This window comes from Herpailurus yagouaroundi, unplaced genomic scaffold, assembly GCF_014898765.1.
Source record: "Herpailurus yagouaroundi ecotype Mexico unplaced genomic scaffold, PumYag 100, whole genome shotgun sequence".
In the NCBI taxonomy this organism is placed as follows: Eukaryota; Metazoa; Chordata; class Mammalia; order Carnivora; family Felidae; genus Herpailurus; species Herpailurus yagouaroundi.
The window spans coordinates 40,671,074-40,688,633 of record NW_024412391.1 but is presented as its reverse complement, the minus strand read 5'-3'; the positions used below and the strand labels follow the sequence as shown (position 1 = coordinate 40,688,633).

The 17,560-nt window shown below is 58.4% G+C and overlaps 1 protein-coding gene across 1 annotated transcript; it reads left to right on the top strand.

Annotated features, from left to right (window-relative positions):
• The first annotated feature begins 3,235 nt into the window (after positions 1-3,235).
• On the top strand, positions 3,236-16,338 carry AQP1 (aquaporin 1 (Colton blood group)). The gene is made up of 4 exons (XM_040472326.1): positions 3,236-3,704; positions 12,983-13,147; positions 13,445-13,525; positions 14,265-16,338. The coding sequence occupies exons 1-4, from the start codon at positions 3,315-3,317 to the stop codon at positions 14,442-14,444; spliced, it is 816 nt and encodes a 271-aa protein (XP_040328260.1). The 5' UTR covers positions 3,236-3,314; the 3' UTR covers positions 14,445-16,338.
• The last annotated feature ends 1,222 nt before the right edge of the window (positions 16,339-17,560 follow it).

Below are 17,560 nucleotides of genomic sequence, written 5' to 3'. Positions count from 1 at the left end.
GCTCAGTGCTTCCTTCTCCATCCACCCCTCACCCTGTCCCAATTGTGCGGAGAGGTTGGAGATGGCCCTTTCCTTTCTGCCCCCATGTTCCCTGCCCATCCTGGGGCCTGGATTTCTCGGTCCTGTCCTTGTTACTGGGCCATCAGAACTTGGCTTTCCATCTGGTAATCAGGGCCATCAGGGGCCGTTCCTGACAGGCGAACAGAGAACCAGACTGGGGTTCTGGGAATTGGGCTGGGGTGGGGGTGGGGGGGTCCTGAGTTCTAATCCTAGCTCTGCCATTTTTTGCCCAATCACTTAACATCTGAGCATCCCAGGGCTGTGGTGAAGATGAGCCCTCAGCCCGAGACTGTTCCCTCCTTCCCTTCCTCCCTTCCTCCATTTCCTGGTTAGCCAGGATTTGTGGCAGACCAGGGAGAAGAAGGCCATGGGGTTTGCAGCCTTCCTGGGTCTTGGGCTGCAGTGGCATTTCTCCCTCTTGCACTGAAATGGTCAGGGTCATGGCTACACAGGCCCTTCTCCATTATGGGAGATGGTGGGTGAAGGAGGTGGGCATTGTTCTAGAGATGTCTGCACTCTGACGGCCTCTCTTGGTGATGGCAATGCCTTTGCCCAAAGGAATGGAGTATAATGGTGGGTGGCCTTTAAGGCAGAGGCCAGGTGGGCATGGGGGAGGGGGCAGGAGATGCAGTGGATGTCCAGGGTGTTGTCTCGAGGACCCTCATATCATCCTGAGATGGGTGGGTGCCTAATTTGCCTAGGCAAAAGTGCTTTGCTACTCCGCCCCCCCCCCCCCCCATGTCGTGCCCTGCTCCAGAAGGACGCAGGTCCCCGGCAAGTACACACTCATGCACGTGTGCCCTGCACAGCTGCAAACTCCACCATCTGGAGTGCCCACATGGAGCCTACCCATGCTAGAACGCAGGCTTCAGAAGGACAGGGAGCTGGGCGGTCTGCTTTGCAGCCGTCACCCCAGTGCTCAGAGCAGTTTGGCACATGAGGCACGCTAAGTAAATATTTGGTGGATAAATGAGAATGTCCCAGGTGACTCTCAGGTGCATAGCAGCACACGGTGCTTCCTCACGGATCCTGACCCGGCCCGTGGAGCCTGTCATGGAAACCGGAGCAGGAAGTCCCGCACCCCCGCACGAGCCTGAGTCCAGTGGCCCTTGTGGGCCTGGTGCCAGCTCTCCCCCTGCTGCCTGCCTCAGGCCTCCAGGCTGAGTCCTGGTACCTGCCAGCATCTGAACTCCTCCCCGCACCGAGTGGAGGGCGGGGACAGATGTGGGCCGGGACGCTCAGGGGGCCGGAGGGGTCGTGGGAAATGGCCAGGGCCAGGCATAAGGCAGCAGCCTCCTGGGGTGTGGAGAGCTGAGCAAGTGCTGCCCAGGGGAAAGGATGTGGAGGGGGTTCCGGGAAGTGGCCCAGTCCGGCTGGCTCCCTCTCTTGGGTGGTTAATAAGGCACCGATGACCTCCGGCCGCCGGGCCTTGCTGAGCGTGCAGGGCCCTCTGGCCACCGTGCCAACTCCATGCCTCGCATCCACTCCATCCTGTACTTACAGGCACTTAGGTGGCCACGGCTCCCCCCACCTCCACCCCCAGGGGGCCTCCTGCTCCCGGCAAATCCCGGGCTGATCCCTGGGTGGTTCGTCGCCGCTCCAGGGTGGCTTCGGCGCGTGCTGCAGCCAGGCAAAAGGGTGGCCAACAGGGCATGGTGTCATCTTCGGCAGATGGCCCCTGGACACGAGGCCAAAGACCCGCATGCCCATTCATGCTCTGCCCTTGGCACATGCAGAACTTAGAGATGTCCTTCCCCTTGCTGGGCCTCAGTTTGCCACCTGTAAACTGAGGAGAAGTCAATACTCAGGAGCAGGACTGAGGACGGGTAGGCAGGAGGTGGGAGGAGAGGGCCAGAGTGGGCCCCTCCCTCCTGGGCCGGGCCTTGCCTGCCTCCCAGGGCCCCACCTGGCTGCTCTGTCCCTAACTGCACACCCTGACTGCCCCAGGCTGGCGGACGGGCAGCAGCTGCCTGCCCGTGGGAGTCTAGTTGCTTGCACAGTTTATCAGCTGCCTTTGGGCCTCTGGCTTAAGGCTGTGCAGGGAGGGCACAGGGTGGACCACAGGGGTCTGCAGAGCAGCCTCGTCCCCTCCCCCATCTTTCCCCCTTTGTATCTTGCCTCTGGGTCCAGTCCTGTGTCCTCTCTTTCTAGTTTATCTCTTCACCCTCTGTGTTCCCTGTCTGTCTCTCCTTTTCGGCCTGGCCTGGAGATGTCTCTCTTTCACTTCCACTTTTGCTGGGATTCTACTTGCCCTTTTACTTTTTCATTCCCTCTGTTTTCCCCTGTCTGTCCGTCTGTCTTCCCTTCTCAGTCTGTGTCTCTGCCTCTCCCCTTATCTTGTGTCTTTTCTCCTCTTTCCTTCCTGTCTCCAGGCTAGGTTGCCGTCCCTTCTCTCTCCCCAGTGGTCTGCCGGCTTGCAGCCTTTGAGAGGAAAGTCCTAGACTGCTCCCATTTTCCCCACCTGCCCTGAAATCATTGGTTCAAATTTCTCCAGAAGCGTGAAGGCCCCCAAAGCCTGCCCTTGACCCCAGAGTGGAGGGTGGGCCACAGACAAGCTCTCTGTGAGTCTTAATGCCTCTGAGCCCCCATCAATTGGACCTGGCCAGTGGCTCTGGGGCCCGGGACATCCCTAAAGTGACTTCCAGTGGCCAGGCCTAGTCTGGGATGCAGGAGGCCCAGAATGCCCCCAGGGACCCCTGGACCCGGGGACTCCAGACTAACGCCACCCTGGGATGGGATGGGGATGCCAGGCAAGCAGTATCATGGCGCCCCGCCTCCAGGGAAGGCACCGTCCACCTGCTGAGTCCAGCCTGCCCCATCCAGTGCTCCTGGCTCTGCCTGCGGGCACCCCCTGAGCTTTGCACGTAGGGCAAGGACACCTGGACTTCTGTGGCCCCCTGAGTGGGGCCAACTTGGAGGAATTTCCCAAAGCCTATTAGAGCAGTGGCTGCCTCCTGCCTGCCTCCTTGGGCTGGGCAGGGCTGAGGGCGGAGGGAGAGAGGGAGGGAGGAGGGAGAGGAGGGAGGGAAAAAAGTTGGCAGGCCGACAGCAGCGCTGTGTCTGCATCCATCGCTGAGAGGAGGCCCGTGCAGCGTGGGGCGGGCCAGGAGCGAGGAGAGGCCTTCCTCCCTTTGTGCTCCCCCCCTCCTCTCCTGCCCCCGGGGCCCTATAAATAGGCCCAGCCCGGGCTGTGGCTCAGCTCTCAGAGGGAGTCGAGCACCAGGCAGCGGTCTCAAGCCAAGCCCCCTGCCAGCATGGCCAGCGAGTTCAAGAAGAAGCTCTTCTGGAGGGCCGTGGTGGCCGAGTTCCTGGCCATGACCCTCTTCGTCTTCATCAGCATCGGTTCCGCCCTGGGCTTCAATTACCCGGTGAAGAACAACCAGACAGCAGGTGCCTCCCAGGACAACGTGAAGGTGTCACTGGCCTTCGGGCTGAGCATCGCCACCCTGGCCCAGAGCGTGGGTCACATCAGTGGCGCCCACCTCAACCCGGCCGTCACGCTGGGGCTGTTGCTCAGCTGCCAGATCAGCATCCTCAGGGCTATCATGTACATCATCGCCCAGTGCGTGGGGGCCATCGTGGCCACTGCCATCCTCTCGGGCGTCACCTCCTCCCTGCCGGACAACTCGCTCGGCCGAAACGAGGTATGTGAGGTCGTCCCAGGCACCAGGGCTCTGGAACGGGGCAGAGATGGCATAGGTCTCCCCCTCCACCCATTGTGCAGATGGGGACACTGAGGAGCCGAGGGGACAAGAGGCTTCTGGGGGTCATGCGGAGCTGGGGCTGGTGCTCAGCTACACCTGCAGCCCAGAGCCTGCTTTCTGCCAGGCACTGTGGGAAGCCGAGACCCAGAGAACAATAGTCTTGCCAATGTCCCCTGTGGGCACCTACTGTGGGGAATAAGCTCTGGAGGCAGCTGACCTTCGGGCCAACGGTGCTACACCTTTCAGCTGTAGTTTCTCGGCCCCCCCTCCGCTCTGCCTGTGCAGCCAGCTCCCTCTTCCCACAGCCCGGCCCCCAGGAGCCGCTGTCCGCTGTCCCTTTGCTGCCCTGACCTAGATGCCGGGCATGTCCGTGTCAGGTCTGCCAGTGCGTGAGCAGGACCCAGGTGGGCGGCCCCACGGTCACACAGGGCCCCGAACGAACTGCCTTCAAGGAAAAAGCCCCTCCTGCTCCTTGGTCCCCAGGGAGTGGACAAAGACCGGGGGTCAAAACACTCTCTCGGCTGTTTGCAGGTGGTTTTCCTGGATTGCAGTGTGGGGTGGCGGCCAGCGTGGGGACATCTTGCCTCCTGTCTGGGCTCCATTCTCTGTCTCCGGGCACTGTGAGGCATGGCGCGTGCACATGTGTGTGTGTGCGTGTGTGAGCGGTGTGTGCACGTGGATGCTGGCATGGGTCTCTGAGCTTGTGTAAGCTTGTGTGCCCCCGCGTGCGTCTGTGTCTAGAAGCGTGCCTGGGAGAGTTAGGGCCACTGCGTGAGTGGGTGGGGGTGTGTGCGTGTACCTGTGTGTGCCCACTGCTCCTGGCTTGAGTGGGGCCTGGGCTGGGGGCGCTGGTGGTAAGCAGAGGTTGGCGACTGGGTGGCAGCTGCTGAGAAGCATTCCTCCCGGGCCGCTTAGCACAGCTAATTGGCCGTTGGCGGCAGTTGCCTGCTGTCGCGGACCTGGGCTTTTCCAGACCCTCAGCCAAGTGCAAACTCAGACCTGGCTTGGGCCACAGCAGGGGGGAATCTGGCCTGAGAGAGGCTGAGGAAGGCTTGGAGGGTGCCGTCCCAGGGAAGGGGAGAGTGAAGGAGCACAGAGGAGGAATCAGATCTACAGAAAGGAGGCTGGCCAGGCCCGGGCAGGGCAGGCGGGTGTAGGGACGGCGAGGGAGCCGGCCAAGGGCTCCTCGGCGGGTGATTATAGAGCAAACGTTCTCTCGCTTCCAAGCCGAAGTTCAGACCCGGGCGCTTCAGCTGAGGGAGGCTTGGTGAGGGCATGGCCTTGCCACCGGGGAATTAGCACTTCTTGTGTCACAGTGACACCTTACCCAGCCCCCTCCGAGGAGCTAACTGTGGCTCAGCCCAAGATTGAAGATTAGCCTACAGGCTGGAGTTTAGACTTTAGTCAGGGAAGACGTGGCCAAGGTGGGTAGAAGGGGCAGAACTCTGGCAGGCCACGTTCCTCCAAGCCTCAGCCTCTCCAGAGGGGCAGAGCCAGGTGACTTCGGAGAGTGCCCCCTGGGTAGGGTCAGGTTCACACTAGGGCTGGGCTGGGCGCGATGTGGGGTGGGGAAAAGGGCCTCGCAGGGGAGGGGTTGAATCTCTTCAGGCCTTCTGCCCCCTCTTGACCCTCCTTCTCAAGGGACAGGCAGGACAGGCATCTGTTGTCAGACCTTGCGCTCTAACTCAGGCATCACGGGCAGATGTGGGGGAGGGTGGGCACCCACGGTGTCATTTTGATCTGGCCACACCCTGATCCAGTGTCCCTTCCCTTCTCTGACCTCCATTTTGCAGAGTTACCCAGATGCCTGGGCTGGGCAGGTTGCAGATAGGTGGGGGGAAAGGGATAAGCTCATGCGGGGGCCAGCCCTGGTCTCAGAGGCAAGCACACCGTGTTCAAGGCCTGCTTCTGCTCACCTGTTGAGTTTCACTGGAGCTGAGGACCCTGAGACTCCAAGAAGGAACCCAGGTCTCTAGATCTCTCTCGGCCCTGCCCATACCACCAGCAAGCTCACTTTGCAGACTTGAGTTTATCAGCCTTCCCAGGAGGGTCTGGCTACGAGGAGCCTAAGAGGGGCCATACTGAACACAAGGGTACTGAGTGTTGGGGTGGGGTGCAGGCACTCTCCTGTCCACACAATGGAAGTTTGGGGTCCAGAAGCACAAGTTCTAGGCCTAGGAACAGAGAAAGCATCTCTCTCAAGGCCTCCTCTGGGACACCGGACTTGGGATCTGAAGGGATCTGAAGGGACCCGGCAGGCGGCCTCAATGCCTCGAGAGGGGCAGAGACCAGTCTAGGCAGCAAGTGACACATTCTTTCCCCCAGGCTTTGCTGGAGGCTCCCATAGCCCCTTGGGCCCCGGACCCCACCCTGGCCCAAACCTAGGTGGGGCCCTTTGTTGGCATGGAGATTTCAAAGGAAAATAGGGAAAGGAGGCAGGAAGTGGTTGGAGTGAGTCAGGGGGTGCCCCTGGTGGCATGGTGGGACAACTCTCTTCTCACTGAGTCAGGACTTGGGATGCACCCTAGAGAGACCATGGGCCTCTGTCCAGCCTATAGGATCCTGGCTGGTTCTAAGAGCCAAACCCCAATTTAGGCCCAAAGTGACAGTCTCAGAGGCAGGGGTTGGTGTCCCCGTCTCCCTCTGTCCTTGTCAGACACTGAAACGCTTCAGGCCAACAAGCTCGCCTGTGTGGCCCCAGTGTCCGTCTGTGAAATAGGGACACAGCAGGGCGTGGCTGGGCTCTGGAAAATGCAAGATGCTCCTGGACCTGGGAGTCCTGACTGTTAGCTGGCTCTTTTTATTCCTCCCCTCTCTGGCTCACTCACCCATGCTCCCTGCAAACCAAAATGGGGCTGCTGGGGGCTGAGCTGGGGGCTGAGTCACCAGCTCCCTACCCTTGGCAGACCCTGGCGAGCAAGATAAGCCCTGCGCACAGCTGCCCACGATATGGGGCAGGAGGCAGGTGTGATAAGAGGTGTTGGGACTGTCAGAGCGGCAAAGGAACCTCTCTGCCTTTGAGCGGTGGGAAGGGCCTGGAAGGCTTTCGGGGAGGAAGCTCCATGGGGAACCTGAATGTGGAGGCAGGCAAAGGGGGTTGCAGGCAGAGAAAGGGCGGCACAGGCCGTGAGCACAGGCAAGGCGGCCGTGGGAGGTCACGGCCTGGGCCTGGACTCAGCCCTAAACTCTCCCCTTCCCCAGTTTCCCCAACCACAGAGCCAGAGGGTTGTCCCTTCCCTGTTGGCCCCCTTCCCCCCCACCCCCGCGCTGGGCCACCGGTTCTTCCAGGGTTGAGGGCCCCTCTGCCTCCTCCAGAGCTGGGGGTGGGTTGGGGAAAGGAAAGCCAGTTTTCAGACGGATGTGCCCAGAGAGGGGGGCTGGGGGCTGGGTGGTGGTGCCACAGCTGGGACATATAATTACTGTTTCCAGCCAGAACCAGATGAGGGGGAGGGCATCGAGAGGCAAGAGTTTTGTGGTGGAGACTTCCCTCGCCACAGAAAATTCTGAGGCTGTTTCCCCTGTGGGGGCCCTCGGAGCAGCCCTGCCAGCCCCAGGCTGCCCACCCCAATACCTGGCCTTAACCAGGGCTCGCTCTGCGAATCCTCGTCTGAAGGGGCAGTGCCACGAGAGGGGACGTGGCCCGCTGGAGTGCCTCAGTCTGAGGGGACGCGCCTCACCCTCACGCCCCTGGGTCACAGCCTTCCTCTCACACCTTGAGCCATTAGTTCATTGCGGGCCAATTGCCTGTAGGGCCCTCTAACCTGAGCTCAGTCCCAGAGAGTGCTCCCCACTTTCTCTAGGGCCCCACTCAGCAAGGGTTCCTTCAGCATTAGCCGCCAGGGCTTTCCCCAGGTGGCTTAAACGTGCCGTATGTCCACCCCTCAGGGACTGGCTCAGGGCTTCCTCAGGAGCCCTCTGTTCTTGTTGGTAGAGCCTCCCTGGGGGCCATGGTCCCTGCCCTCTGGAAGCGCCAGTGGGTCTGGGGTCTCCTGAATAGCTGGGGCTGAGCCAACACACTCGCAGGTGTCGGCAGGAAAATGTTGTCATGGCCTTTGTCCCCTCAGCCCCGGGCCTCTCCCCAGGGATGTGTGTGTGTGTGTGGGGGGCTCCTTGCCCACAGTGATGCTTAGGGGGATAAGTGAGGGGTTCTCTTTATGTAACCAAGGAGCTGCAGTTCTGTGGAGTTAAGAACCCCAACTCAAAAATGGTAGAAAAGCCTGGAAAATGCCCTGTTCCCATTAGCAGCTCCTTTCAGTGCCTGAAATTCCACCACCAGGACAACTAGAGAGGCAGATGTCTGCTCAGTGCAAAGAAGCAATTTTTATTTTTAATCAGGAAGGGGCTGCCACCAAGCCAGTAAGCTCCCTATCGTTAGGTGTGCAAGTAGAATCTGCCTGCAGCCAGCTCTGGGGGCACCTGGCTGTGTGGGGGTACAGCAGTGTGCCGTATTGGGACCCCAGGTCAGATGGCTCTGTGGGAATCCTGCACTCAGGATCCTGGCCGGGAGGGTGACTGTGGGTCCTGGGGCTAGGGGTCCCATGTCAGGCAGGGAGGAATCCTGGAGACTGTCCGGGGCTAAAATCTGGGCCGAGGCTTCCATTTTACTGATAAGGAAACTGAGGCCACAGAGGCATTGAGATTGTGAGGTTGTATAGCAGATCACGGCAGGGCAGGACCATGCCCCCAGCCTGCCTCTCAGCCCTGGGTTATTTCTGCTTCTCTAAAGTGCACGTGTTCACACTTCACTAACGTCCCCTCCCCCTCAACACACACACATACATGGCACATAGGGGCATACACATGTGGGTGTAGAGAGCATATTCTCAAGCCTGGGTGGTTCCACTCGGGCCCTGGGATCCTAGGAAGGTGGGGTAAGTGCTCCTCAATGGAGCCTCTTCCTTTCCCTGGCAGGAGGATGGGGACTGCCCTGGAGTAAGGAAAAGAAGGAGGGAGGGAAGGAGGAAGCCATTACTTTGTGTATTGTTTCTTGTCAGGAAGATTAAATGGCTTCTGGGGGCAAATAAGGGCCCTTTGAGATCTGTGACTCTTTGTCCCTCAAGGGGGCTTCCTTTCCTCCTCCTCCCCTTTCCCCAGCCAAGTAGTGGACCCTGTGTGTAGCTGTGTGATACAAAGAGACAGGGCTGCACACTCAGAAATGCCATCAGACACACAGCACGGCCATACAGGGCCACATGTCACAGAGACCCCCAGATGCACAGGGCCCACCTTGGTAAGAGGCGGCACCCTGTGTGATAGGGATTCTCAGAGAAAGTTGAGATTCACTGGCCAATACCTGACTAGTTCGTCTGAATGTCCACACGGGCTGAAAAAGAGTGGATATTCTCAAATTTGGGGTGGATGGCTTTACAGAGTTTCCTTAAATCAAACTTGTTAATTATGTGGCTCAAATCCTTCCTGTTTGTGCTATTTATACTGTCTGACTGCTTCAGTCCATCAGTTTCTATGAGAGGGTTGTTAAACTCTTTCACTCTGGTGGTGGACTGATCAAATTCTCCTTATATTCTGTCAACTGTCGCTTATTTTTAGGCTATGTTGTTTGGCGCATACAGGTTTCGAATTTATGTAGCTCTCTGATAGACTTTTTCATTCAATTATTTTGTAATAAGCCTCTTAATGTCTCATGAAAAGGAAAAGGAGAGAGTCACACCCGGACACATCTGGTCACCTACAGATCCTGCAGGTACCAATATACGAACATACACGGAGGCACACACAGCCGTGGATACCCACAGGAACATGCACACGGGAATATCCATGAAGGAGTAACACAAGGGACCCACTGAGGTCCCCCTCACGTGAGTGCTGAGTCCTGGAGGCAGTGGGTGAGCAAGGCAGGCCTCGATGTCTCCCCTCCCCTGTTCTTTGAGAGTGTATGCTCAGAGTGCAGCCAGGCCTGGTGCCTGCTGTTCCCCAAGGGTGGGACACCAGGGTGCCCAGGTCAAGTTGGGGCCCTGGGCCTAGGAAGCTACCTCGGTCAGTCTGTCCATGGGCAGCAGGGATGGTTATAGGGACCCATTGTCTAGACAGGTCAACCCTGTACCCCACCCTCTCCTGGGTGCTGGGGCACACTGGCAGCTAGACAGCCATCTTCTGCCTGCTCCTCAGACCAAGCTGGGAATAGCCAGGTCCCTTGGCTGGGCGTGTAGACATCAGGACCCTTGGCTGGGACAAGGATCCTGGCTTTGCTATCTCGTCCCTGGGACTCAGCCTCCTCATCCATTCTCTTACAGAGGCTTGCATGGCTGCCCTGTAAGACCCACAAAAACTAATGACTGGCCTCTGGTCTCCAAGCCACAAAGCAAATAAACTAGCACTGGACCAGAGAGCTTCCCGTCCAGGCTGCTTCTAGAGAGGATAGAAGTTCTGGAAAATTAGCATCATCTGCTACTTCTGTCGCTATGCAGCAAGTGTCCCCTATGAGGCCTGGGCAGCAAGATGGGAAGGTCTCCCTACTCTGTCCTCACCAAGCTCCCAGGCCAGGGGTTGGACGACCTACAGAGGAGGAAGGAGGGTTAACAGCGTGAGTGGGTAGCAGCAGAAATTAATTTCAGCCAGGGATAGGAGGAAGCTTCTTGGAGCTGGTGGGATCTGAACTGGGCCTTGACAGTGGGCGTAAATGGATTTGATGTGAAAATGCAGAGCTGGCGTCTTTCTGATACTTCACATTAAATGTGTGGATTATTCTGTTGTTTATCCTTATATTCATAAAACTGTGTTGTTGTTGTTGTTGTTGTTGTTGTTTGGAAGGGGGCTTAATCAGTGAAATATAAAGCCTCGGCTGGGCAAAACTACCTGGGGATGTGCAGACATATTTTTTTTTTTTTTTCCCAACACCAAGTGACCACAACTGGGATTAGCCTTATTTAAGCAATTGTTTCCAATTGAATGGGTTGTAAACAGTAACATGTTTTGAATGTTTACCTACTTTTCCTGGACATCAAGTTTCAACAGACCTTTAACTATCCTTTTCAGTTCTGAATTATCAAGTTTTTCCAGATGTAAGTCACACAAGTGCGTTGGTGGTTAAAGCAGAAGTAGCCAGTAGATACTGAAGCAATCAGGGGAGGCTTCCTAGTGGTGGTGGTGATGGGTATCGGGAGAGGAAGATCATCATCCTGCGTGGTTCTGAGCTAAACGCCCTGGGTGGTCAGGAAGGGGGTATAACCCAGAGTTCCCAGGGCGGGTGGCCTCCTCTCCTGCTTCCTGTGGACTCAAGAGTGCTGGGCATGGCCCCCGGCTCCTGTGCTCTGCTCACTTTGCATGAGAAGGCATGCCTTTGGGCAGAGCAGGGCCTGGGGTACTCAGACCTGGTTAAGAACTGGGGGAGGAGATGAGCTCGCCCAGGCCCAGTCTGTGAGAGGGTGGGGAATGGGGAGTATAGGAGGCAGAAACCACTTAGAACGATGGCTCCATTAATCAGCATGCCAGGCCTGGTTTCAGGACTCCGGCCAGCTAGCAATTAGGCTGGCGCTGGGGAGCAGAGGAGAGAGCGGGAAGAGCAGGAGGGCAGCAGCAGGTGTGAGTGTGACGGGCATCTGTACAAGTTGGCCCGGTCACACCAACCTCACCTCCACGGAGCTCGTCCTGGCTCCAGGCAGGCCTCGCTCCAGCCTCCACAACCCTGTGCAGGGCCCCGCCCCTTCTGGCTGTCCCCCAGTCCTGGGGATAAGGTGAGAAAGAACCAGAACAAAGCCACAACTGTCCTGATCCCTCCTGCCTCAGCAGCCCTTTCCAGATGCCCCGAGACACCCCCCACCATTGCCTTTGAAACTCCGGCCACTCTGGAAGGTGGGCAGGAAAAGCTGTTTTACAGATGGGGAAACTGAGGGTCAGACTGGGGAAAGGCCATGGCCATGGCAGCACAAGTAGGAGAGTCAGGACCTGAACACAGGGATGGGAACAAAACTGGGCATTGCCCCCCGGGCTGGCTGAGCTGAGGGGTCAAAGCTCTGGGGTCGGCCAGGAAAGGCCTAGATCTGGGGCTGCAACACAGGGGAGGGGATGTGAGTCACTTTCCCTGTGACCCAGGGCTGCAGACAAAGGCGGGAAGAGAATTGTTCTTATAAGATGGCCTCAGGGTGGGGCTGAGAAAGCTGGGCGTGGGAGTGGAGGAGGGCCCCCCACCTAGAGTTTTGTAAAAATGCCCTCTGGCTTTGGAGGATGCCCCCCTCATGCCCCCAGGATGAGGCTTCAAGTTCAGGCGTATTTGGGCACACCAGCCCTGCCCTGGGGGAAGACAGCCCACATGGCCACATCCAGGCATCTTTGCCAGTGAGCCTTGGCTCACGTGGCCCAGCTCTCCTGTACGGGTGCCCCTGGCCCCTGGGACCCCCACAAAGGGGCGGGTGCAGGGGTCCCCGGGGAGGGGTCTCCCTGGTGCAGCTGCAGAGGGAGGGCTCCGGTGACCTCAGGACGGCTCCCATTCCCTTCTTTTTCCATGACTCATGTTTCTAAAAGTGGCCCAAAAGCAAGTGGTAGCCAGACGGTGGTGGCGGGGCCTATGTGGCCAGGGAGTTGGGGGGGGGGGGGGGGCGTTCCAGGGGGGAGAGGGAGGGGAATGTAGGGAGGGCTGAGAAGAAATGGGAGAGACACAGAACCGGGAGAGACAGACAGAGGGTGGGTAGGAGACAGGGCAGGGCAGCGCGGGAGACCAGAACAGGGAGAGAGACTGAGGGAGCTGGGGCCAGCTAACTGAGGAAGACCCTTCTCAACTCTGGGAGTTGTAGATGCAGCAGGAGATGGGGTGGAATGTTCTGGACTTTTGGGGTGTGAAGCAATGTCTCCGGCCATTTGCTTCTCTGCTCCCTGCAGGGTTGAGAATCCCTGACCGTCTCCTCCCATGTGTGGGGCTTGCCCCTTGCCTATGCCTTCGGTACCCGCAGGGCACTCTGGCTGGCTGGAGGTGGGCAGATGCCCTGCCTCACCCCAGGCTTCTCTGGCCTCTAGGCGGAGTGCTGCAGGGAGGAGGCAGGTACCAGGGGCTGAGCTGGCACCTCCTCAAAGTCGTGGAAGGGACAGAGCCTGGTGTCCACTACCAGAGGTGTATTCTCGGGAGGGGCCTGGCCCCTTCTGGGCCTAGCCAGGGGCTGATGTCATGGGCTTTGAGGACACCAAGTTGCCTGGGCCCGGGGGGCGGGTTTCAGACAGAGTCCCTCCTCTGCCCACTCACCCAACCTCCCTGTCCCTCTCTCCTACAGCTGGCCCCCGGTGTGAACTCTGGCCAGGGCCTGGGCATCGAAATCATCGGCACCCTGCAGCTGGTGCTTTGTGTGCTGGCCACCACTGACAGGAGGCGCCGTGATCTCGGGGGCTCGGGCCCCCTCGCCATCGGCCTCTCTGTGGCCCTGGGACATCTGCTCGCGGTGAGTGTGGGGTCTTCCTGGCTGGGGGTAGGGTGGGGAGAACAGGGCCAGGCAGAGGTGGTCGGGGTACCCTCTTATGGGTAGGGGGGTGGGATGATCAGCTTTTTGGGGCTGGGGATAGGGTCCTGCTCAGGAGAGGGCAGCACAGGGACCCCCTGACCTTCTTTCTGGGTCAGTGTGCCCCTCTTTCTGAGCCTGATTGTTACCCCCCTGTTTTCTCTCTGTGTGTCATTGCCTCGCCTCCTCTCCCTCTGTCTGTGTTTCTCTGGCTCTCCCCCTTCTGCCTTCCCCTTGCAGATCGACTACACAGGCTGTGGCATTAACCCCGCCCGGTCCTTTGGCTCGTCAGTGATTACTCATAACTTCAAGGACCACTGGGTAAGGGGTCTCACCATCCCCTGGGAAGTGGAGGTGCCGAATGGCAGTTCCAACTCCACCCTGCAGCGTCCTCCCTCATCACAGAGGCTGTGGGAGACAGACAGGGCCAAGGAAATTGGAAAACCAAGGCCTGACATGGGGGTGGTGGGATCAGACTTCAGGCTGGGCTGCTGCCTGCCAGCATCCCAGCGGCACCCCATTCAGGGTGACCTGGGGCGGGCTCCTGGCCCTCGTGGTGCCTGCATTTCCTGAGCGGTGAAGTGGGGCATCGTAGCACCCCCCACTGGGGGTAGCACTGAGACAAGTGGCCTCACCGCCTATAGGTTGAGCTTAGCACAGAGTCAGCACTCCATGGACATAGCTGTTCTTACTGTGGATGTTTCTGTCTCAGACCAACCTTTGATCAAACTAGATGTTCCTGTGGCCCTTCCAAAGCTGGGGAGGGTGGGGCCGTGGCCACCCTGAAGAAGGGGCTGGTCTGGTCACACCAGGCACCCTGAGTTGGGGCACATAAAGGCAAGGAGATGCCCGCTACCACAGTCCTGGCTTGGACCAGCTCTGGGGGCACTGGAATCGGGATGTTGGGGTTCAACACCGCCTGCCTCTAAACCCAGGCACCGGTGGGAGAGAACCCATGCCATGGGGTCGGCGGGGGCGCGCCCCCCCGGACTCAGGAAAGGCGTCCCAGGAGAGGAGGCTTTCAGTGGACGCCCTCTGAGCATGCCCTCTCTGTTCCTAGATTTTCTGGGTGGGGCCATTCATCGGGGGAGCCCTGGCTGTGCTCATCTACGATTTCATCCTGGCCCCGCGCAGCAGTGACCTCACAGACCGCGTGAAGGTGTGGACCAGCGGCCAGGTGGAGGAGTATGACCTGGATGGTGACGACATCAACTCCAGGGTGGAGATGAAGCCGAAATAGAGAGGCCCTGGCCCCGGGCACCCACGCGGGGGCGGGGCAGGGGCGGGCAGAGGGAGGGGAGGGGTGAAATCCATGTCTTAGACACTCTGACAGGCTGGCCACCGTCACTTCCCAAAGATCCTCCAGAACTGCGTGGTCAAGCCTGATTTGGGGCTGTTTCTGTCACTTTCTTTCTCTTTCTCTGTTTCCTGGCCTCTGGGCTTCCTGAGGACCAAGATTTACCAACCACTCACTCCCTTGAAGCCACGGAGGAAGTGAAAGAGAGGGACCCACTCTGCTAAGGTGTCCCCTCAGAGTGTGATGGAAGGAATGCCAGAAAATCCCTCTCATCCCAGAGTTGCTCAACAGCTCACCTGCTGCAGGTGTCTGGGGCGCCACCGTTATTGCTTTGTGCCTTTGGGCATGGCCCTCCTTCTTCCCAAACATGCACTTTGTCCCCAAGGGTGCTTTGAGGGGAAGAGATCCCAGGAGGTGCAGGGGTGGGGGGCAAGTGGCACACAGGCTTCATTCTTGCAGTTTGGCTTGCTTCTGGCTCCACCTGCACCCCCCACCCCCCAAACTCGCTGTACGACCTTGGGATCGTCCATGTCTCGGGGCCTCAGTGACCCCATCTGTAAAGTGGCAGGGTCAGGGAGAGCCATACGGGCCTGAGGCCTCTCTGTTCTGTAAGTGTAGATACTCCGTGGGTTCTAGAAGATGTAGTATGGGGCAGCCCTTCTTCCACTTGCCCTGGTTCTTTCCCAAATGTGTAGCTATCGTAGACACCTGTGTGAACACAGGGACACATGTATACATGTTTCAAAGCAGAGGCAGTCCAGGCCATGAGAAGGGCTCCCGGGGGAGCAGGGCTGACCTCCACGCAGTGGGGACAGGGTCTGCTATCGCGGAATGAGGCCGGCGGGCGCGCAAAGGAGGAATACCCATGTTCTTCACTGAGCTTTAGTTGACCTTTCTCACCTATCGTTGCATCATCTCGATCACCGTTCGGTTCTCCACTTCCTCCTGCCGGTGTAGACACAGCTCACGCTTATGCAGGTGTGTGTTTCTTAAAGGGCAGTTGGTCGTCTGAAGCCCTAAGCCTGAGGACAGGTGACCGTGGTGCGGATCAGCCCACAGAGGCGAATGGGCTTTGCTGGACTCTTAGCAGGGTTTCCAAGCCCTCAGCTAACGACGAGGGGAGAGGAGGAGCAGATCCCTGCCCCCCTTATTGCTAAACTCCTGGTTGGAGGCATTTGGGCAGCTGGGAGACCTGCACAGGCTCCCTGTGTCGCCCCAGGCACAGCCTTCCCTTGTCATTTACCTGGAGGGGACAGTCAGCCCTGGCCTGATGAGGTAGCTTACCAGTGCAGCCCAGGGACAGTTCAGAGTGCAGGGTCTGCTTCAGGGGCAGCCATCTACCTGGTCTCTTCAATCCCACAGGGCCAGAGCAGGTCCCCCGGCACGCCTGGAGCCACGATGGTGACAAAACCCAAGTGATTCAATCTGCAGTTTATCCCAAAGCAGCAGGACAACCAGGTGACCCTTAATGGCCACCAACCCGTCACAACATCTACACACTCCATTCCCTAGCAGGGACTTCTAGCCCTTTTAACAGATAAGGAAACTGAGGCCCGAGGTCCCACAGCTAGTTAATGATTTGGCCAGGCCTGGCAACCAAGGCCATGTCTCTGGCTACTCCTTGGACCGTGAGACTGACCCCTCTTATTCCCAGCTGCTCGGTTTCTGCCTGGGCGGTGGTTAGAAGCCTGGAGGGGAGAGGGGGCAGACCCACTTCCTGCCTGGTTCTCACTGCTGCATACCAGACTCTGCATCTGTCTGCTCTGCATATATGTCTCTTTGGAATTGGAATTTCATTATATGTTAACACAATAAAGGAAAATGACTTGCAAGGTCATCGAGGCTTCCTGTAGTTTTTCTTCTTTTGGTACCGTGTTCCCAACAAAGGATCTCTGGCTCCCAGAGGAGATCGATGCCCACCTTAGGGACTCAGTCTGGGTGGGGGGAGCCACTGCTTGCCCTCTTGCCCTCGGGATCTCTGCTCTCAGTGGGTGGACACAGCCTCACAGGACTCCATCTGAGCAACACAGGGTCCTGCACCTAATAGGGACCACTTTTGCTTCTGGAGCCTGAAAGGACTGAAGCGTGACAGCCCCATCAGTCCCTCTGCCCTCCTGGGAGCACGGCCCAGGGAGCACCAGGGGCTGATCAGCTGTCCCTCCCTCTGTCCCTCCACTCACATTTCTGACCCCACCCACACCTGTGTTGGGTAATGGGACCCAAGGTTTTGCCGGGAGCTTGGCCATCAGAACCGAGTGAAGCTGTGCCCGGCACAGGTGATGCTCAGGTGGCCGGTGAAGGGTGGTGACCTGTGGTAGCTAAGAGCGGGGAGCAGCCCAGTCCCTTGAGGCCTTGTGGGCTTTTCAGCCCCCATAAAGCATGTACCACACATAGTGAGGATGTGCACTTTTCCTGTGGAAGAAGTCTGTAGCTTTAGTCAGATCCTAAGGTGTCTGCCCAAGGCAGAAGAGAAGCGAGGTCAGAGCAGGCTGGCCTCTGCCTTGAGGGTGACAGGGAACCGTGAAAAGCCCCCTCTGTCTATGCTTCTTTCACCTGTCCTCAAGTAGCTCCAAGGCCGCTCTGGGCCCTCTGGAACTCACAAAACCCTTTCCCCCATTCGGGGCCTCTCTCAGTCGTTGGAGGCACAGCAGGTGTGGTTGTCCTTATTTGGCAGAAAGGGAGGTGGATGCTCAGTGAGACATGCCCCAAACTCAGTGAGACAAGTCTGTGTCAGGCTGAGACTTGGACACAGACTCCTGATATCCACCTCTCTGCCCCCTGCATACACACTTAGGGCTGGTATCTCAAAGCAGGGACTATATTGGGAAACTGAGGGCCCCATAATAGGGAACAGGCCCTATTCCAATTAGCGGGCTTGTAGATCCCACAGAGGCCTGGAATCTGGAAGTCTCGGAGGACCATCAACCTTCTAGAAATCTCATCAGGCCAGAGGTGTGGGCTGATCGGGGGAGGGGTGTCTGCAAAGATCCTGGCATCCCAACACTGCTCCCGGGAGACACGTGGTTGCTGCCTCCCTCTGGTGGAGGCCTGGCTGATGG

Bases quoted from the DNA above. Each gene is read 5' to 3' on its own strand.
- AQP1 (XM_040472326.1), top strand. From the start codon at position 3,315: ATGGCCAGCGAGTTCAAGAAGAAGCTCTTCTGGAGGGCCGTGGTGGCC. The intron at 3,705-12,982 runs GTATGTGAGGTC...TCTCTCCTACAG, and splicing joins ACTCGCTCGGCCGAAACGAG to CTGGCCCCCGGTGTGAACTC. The intron at 13,148-13,444 runs GTGAGTGTGGGG...TTCCCCTTGCAG, and splicing joins CCCTGGGACATCTGCTCGCG to ATCGACTACACAGGCTGTGG.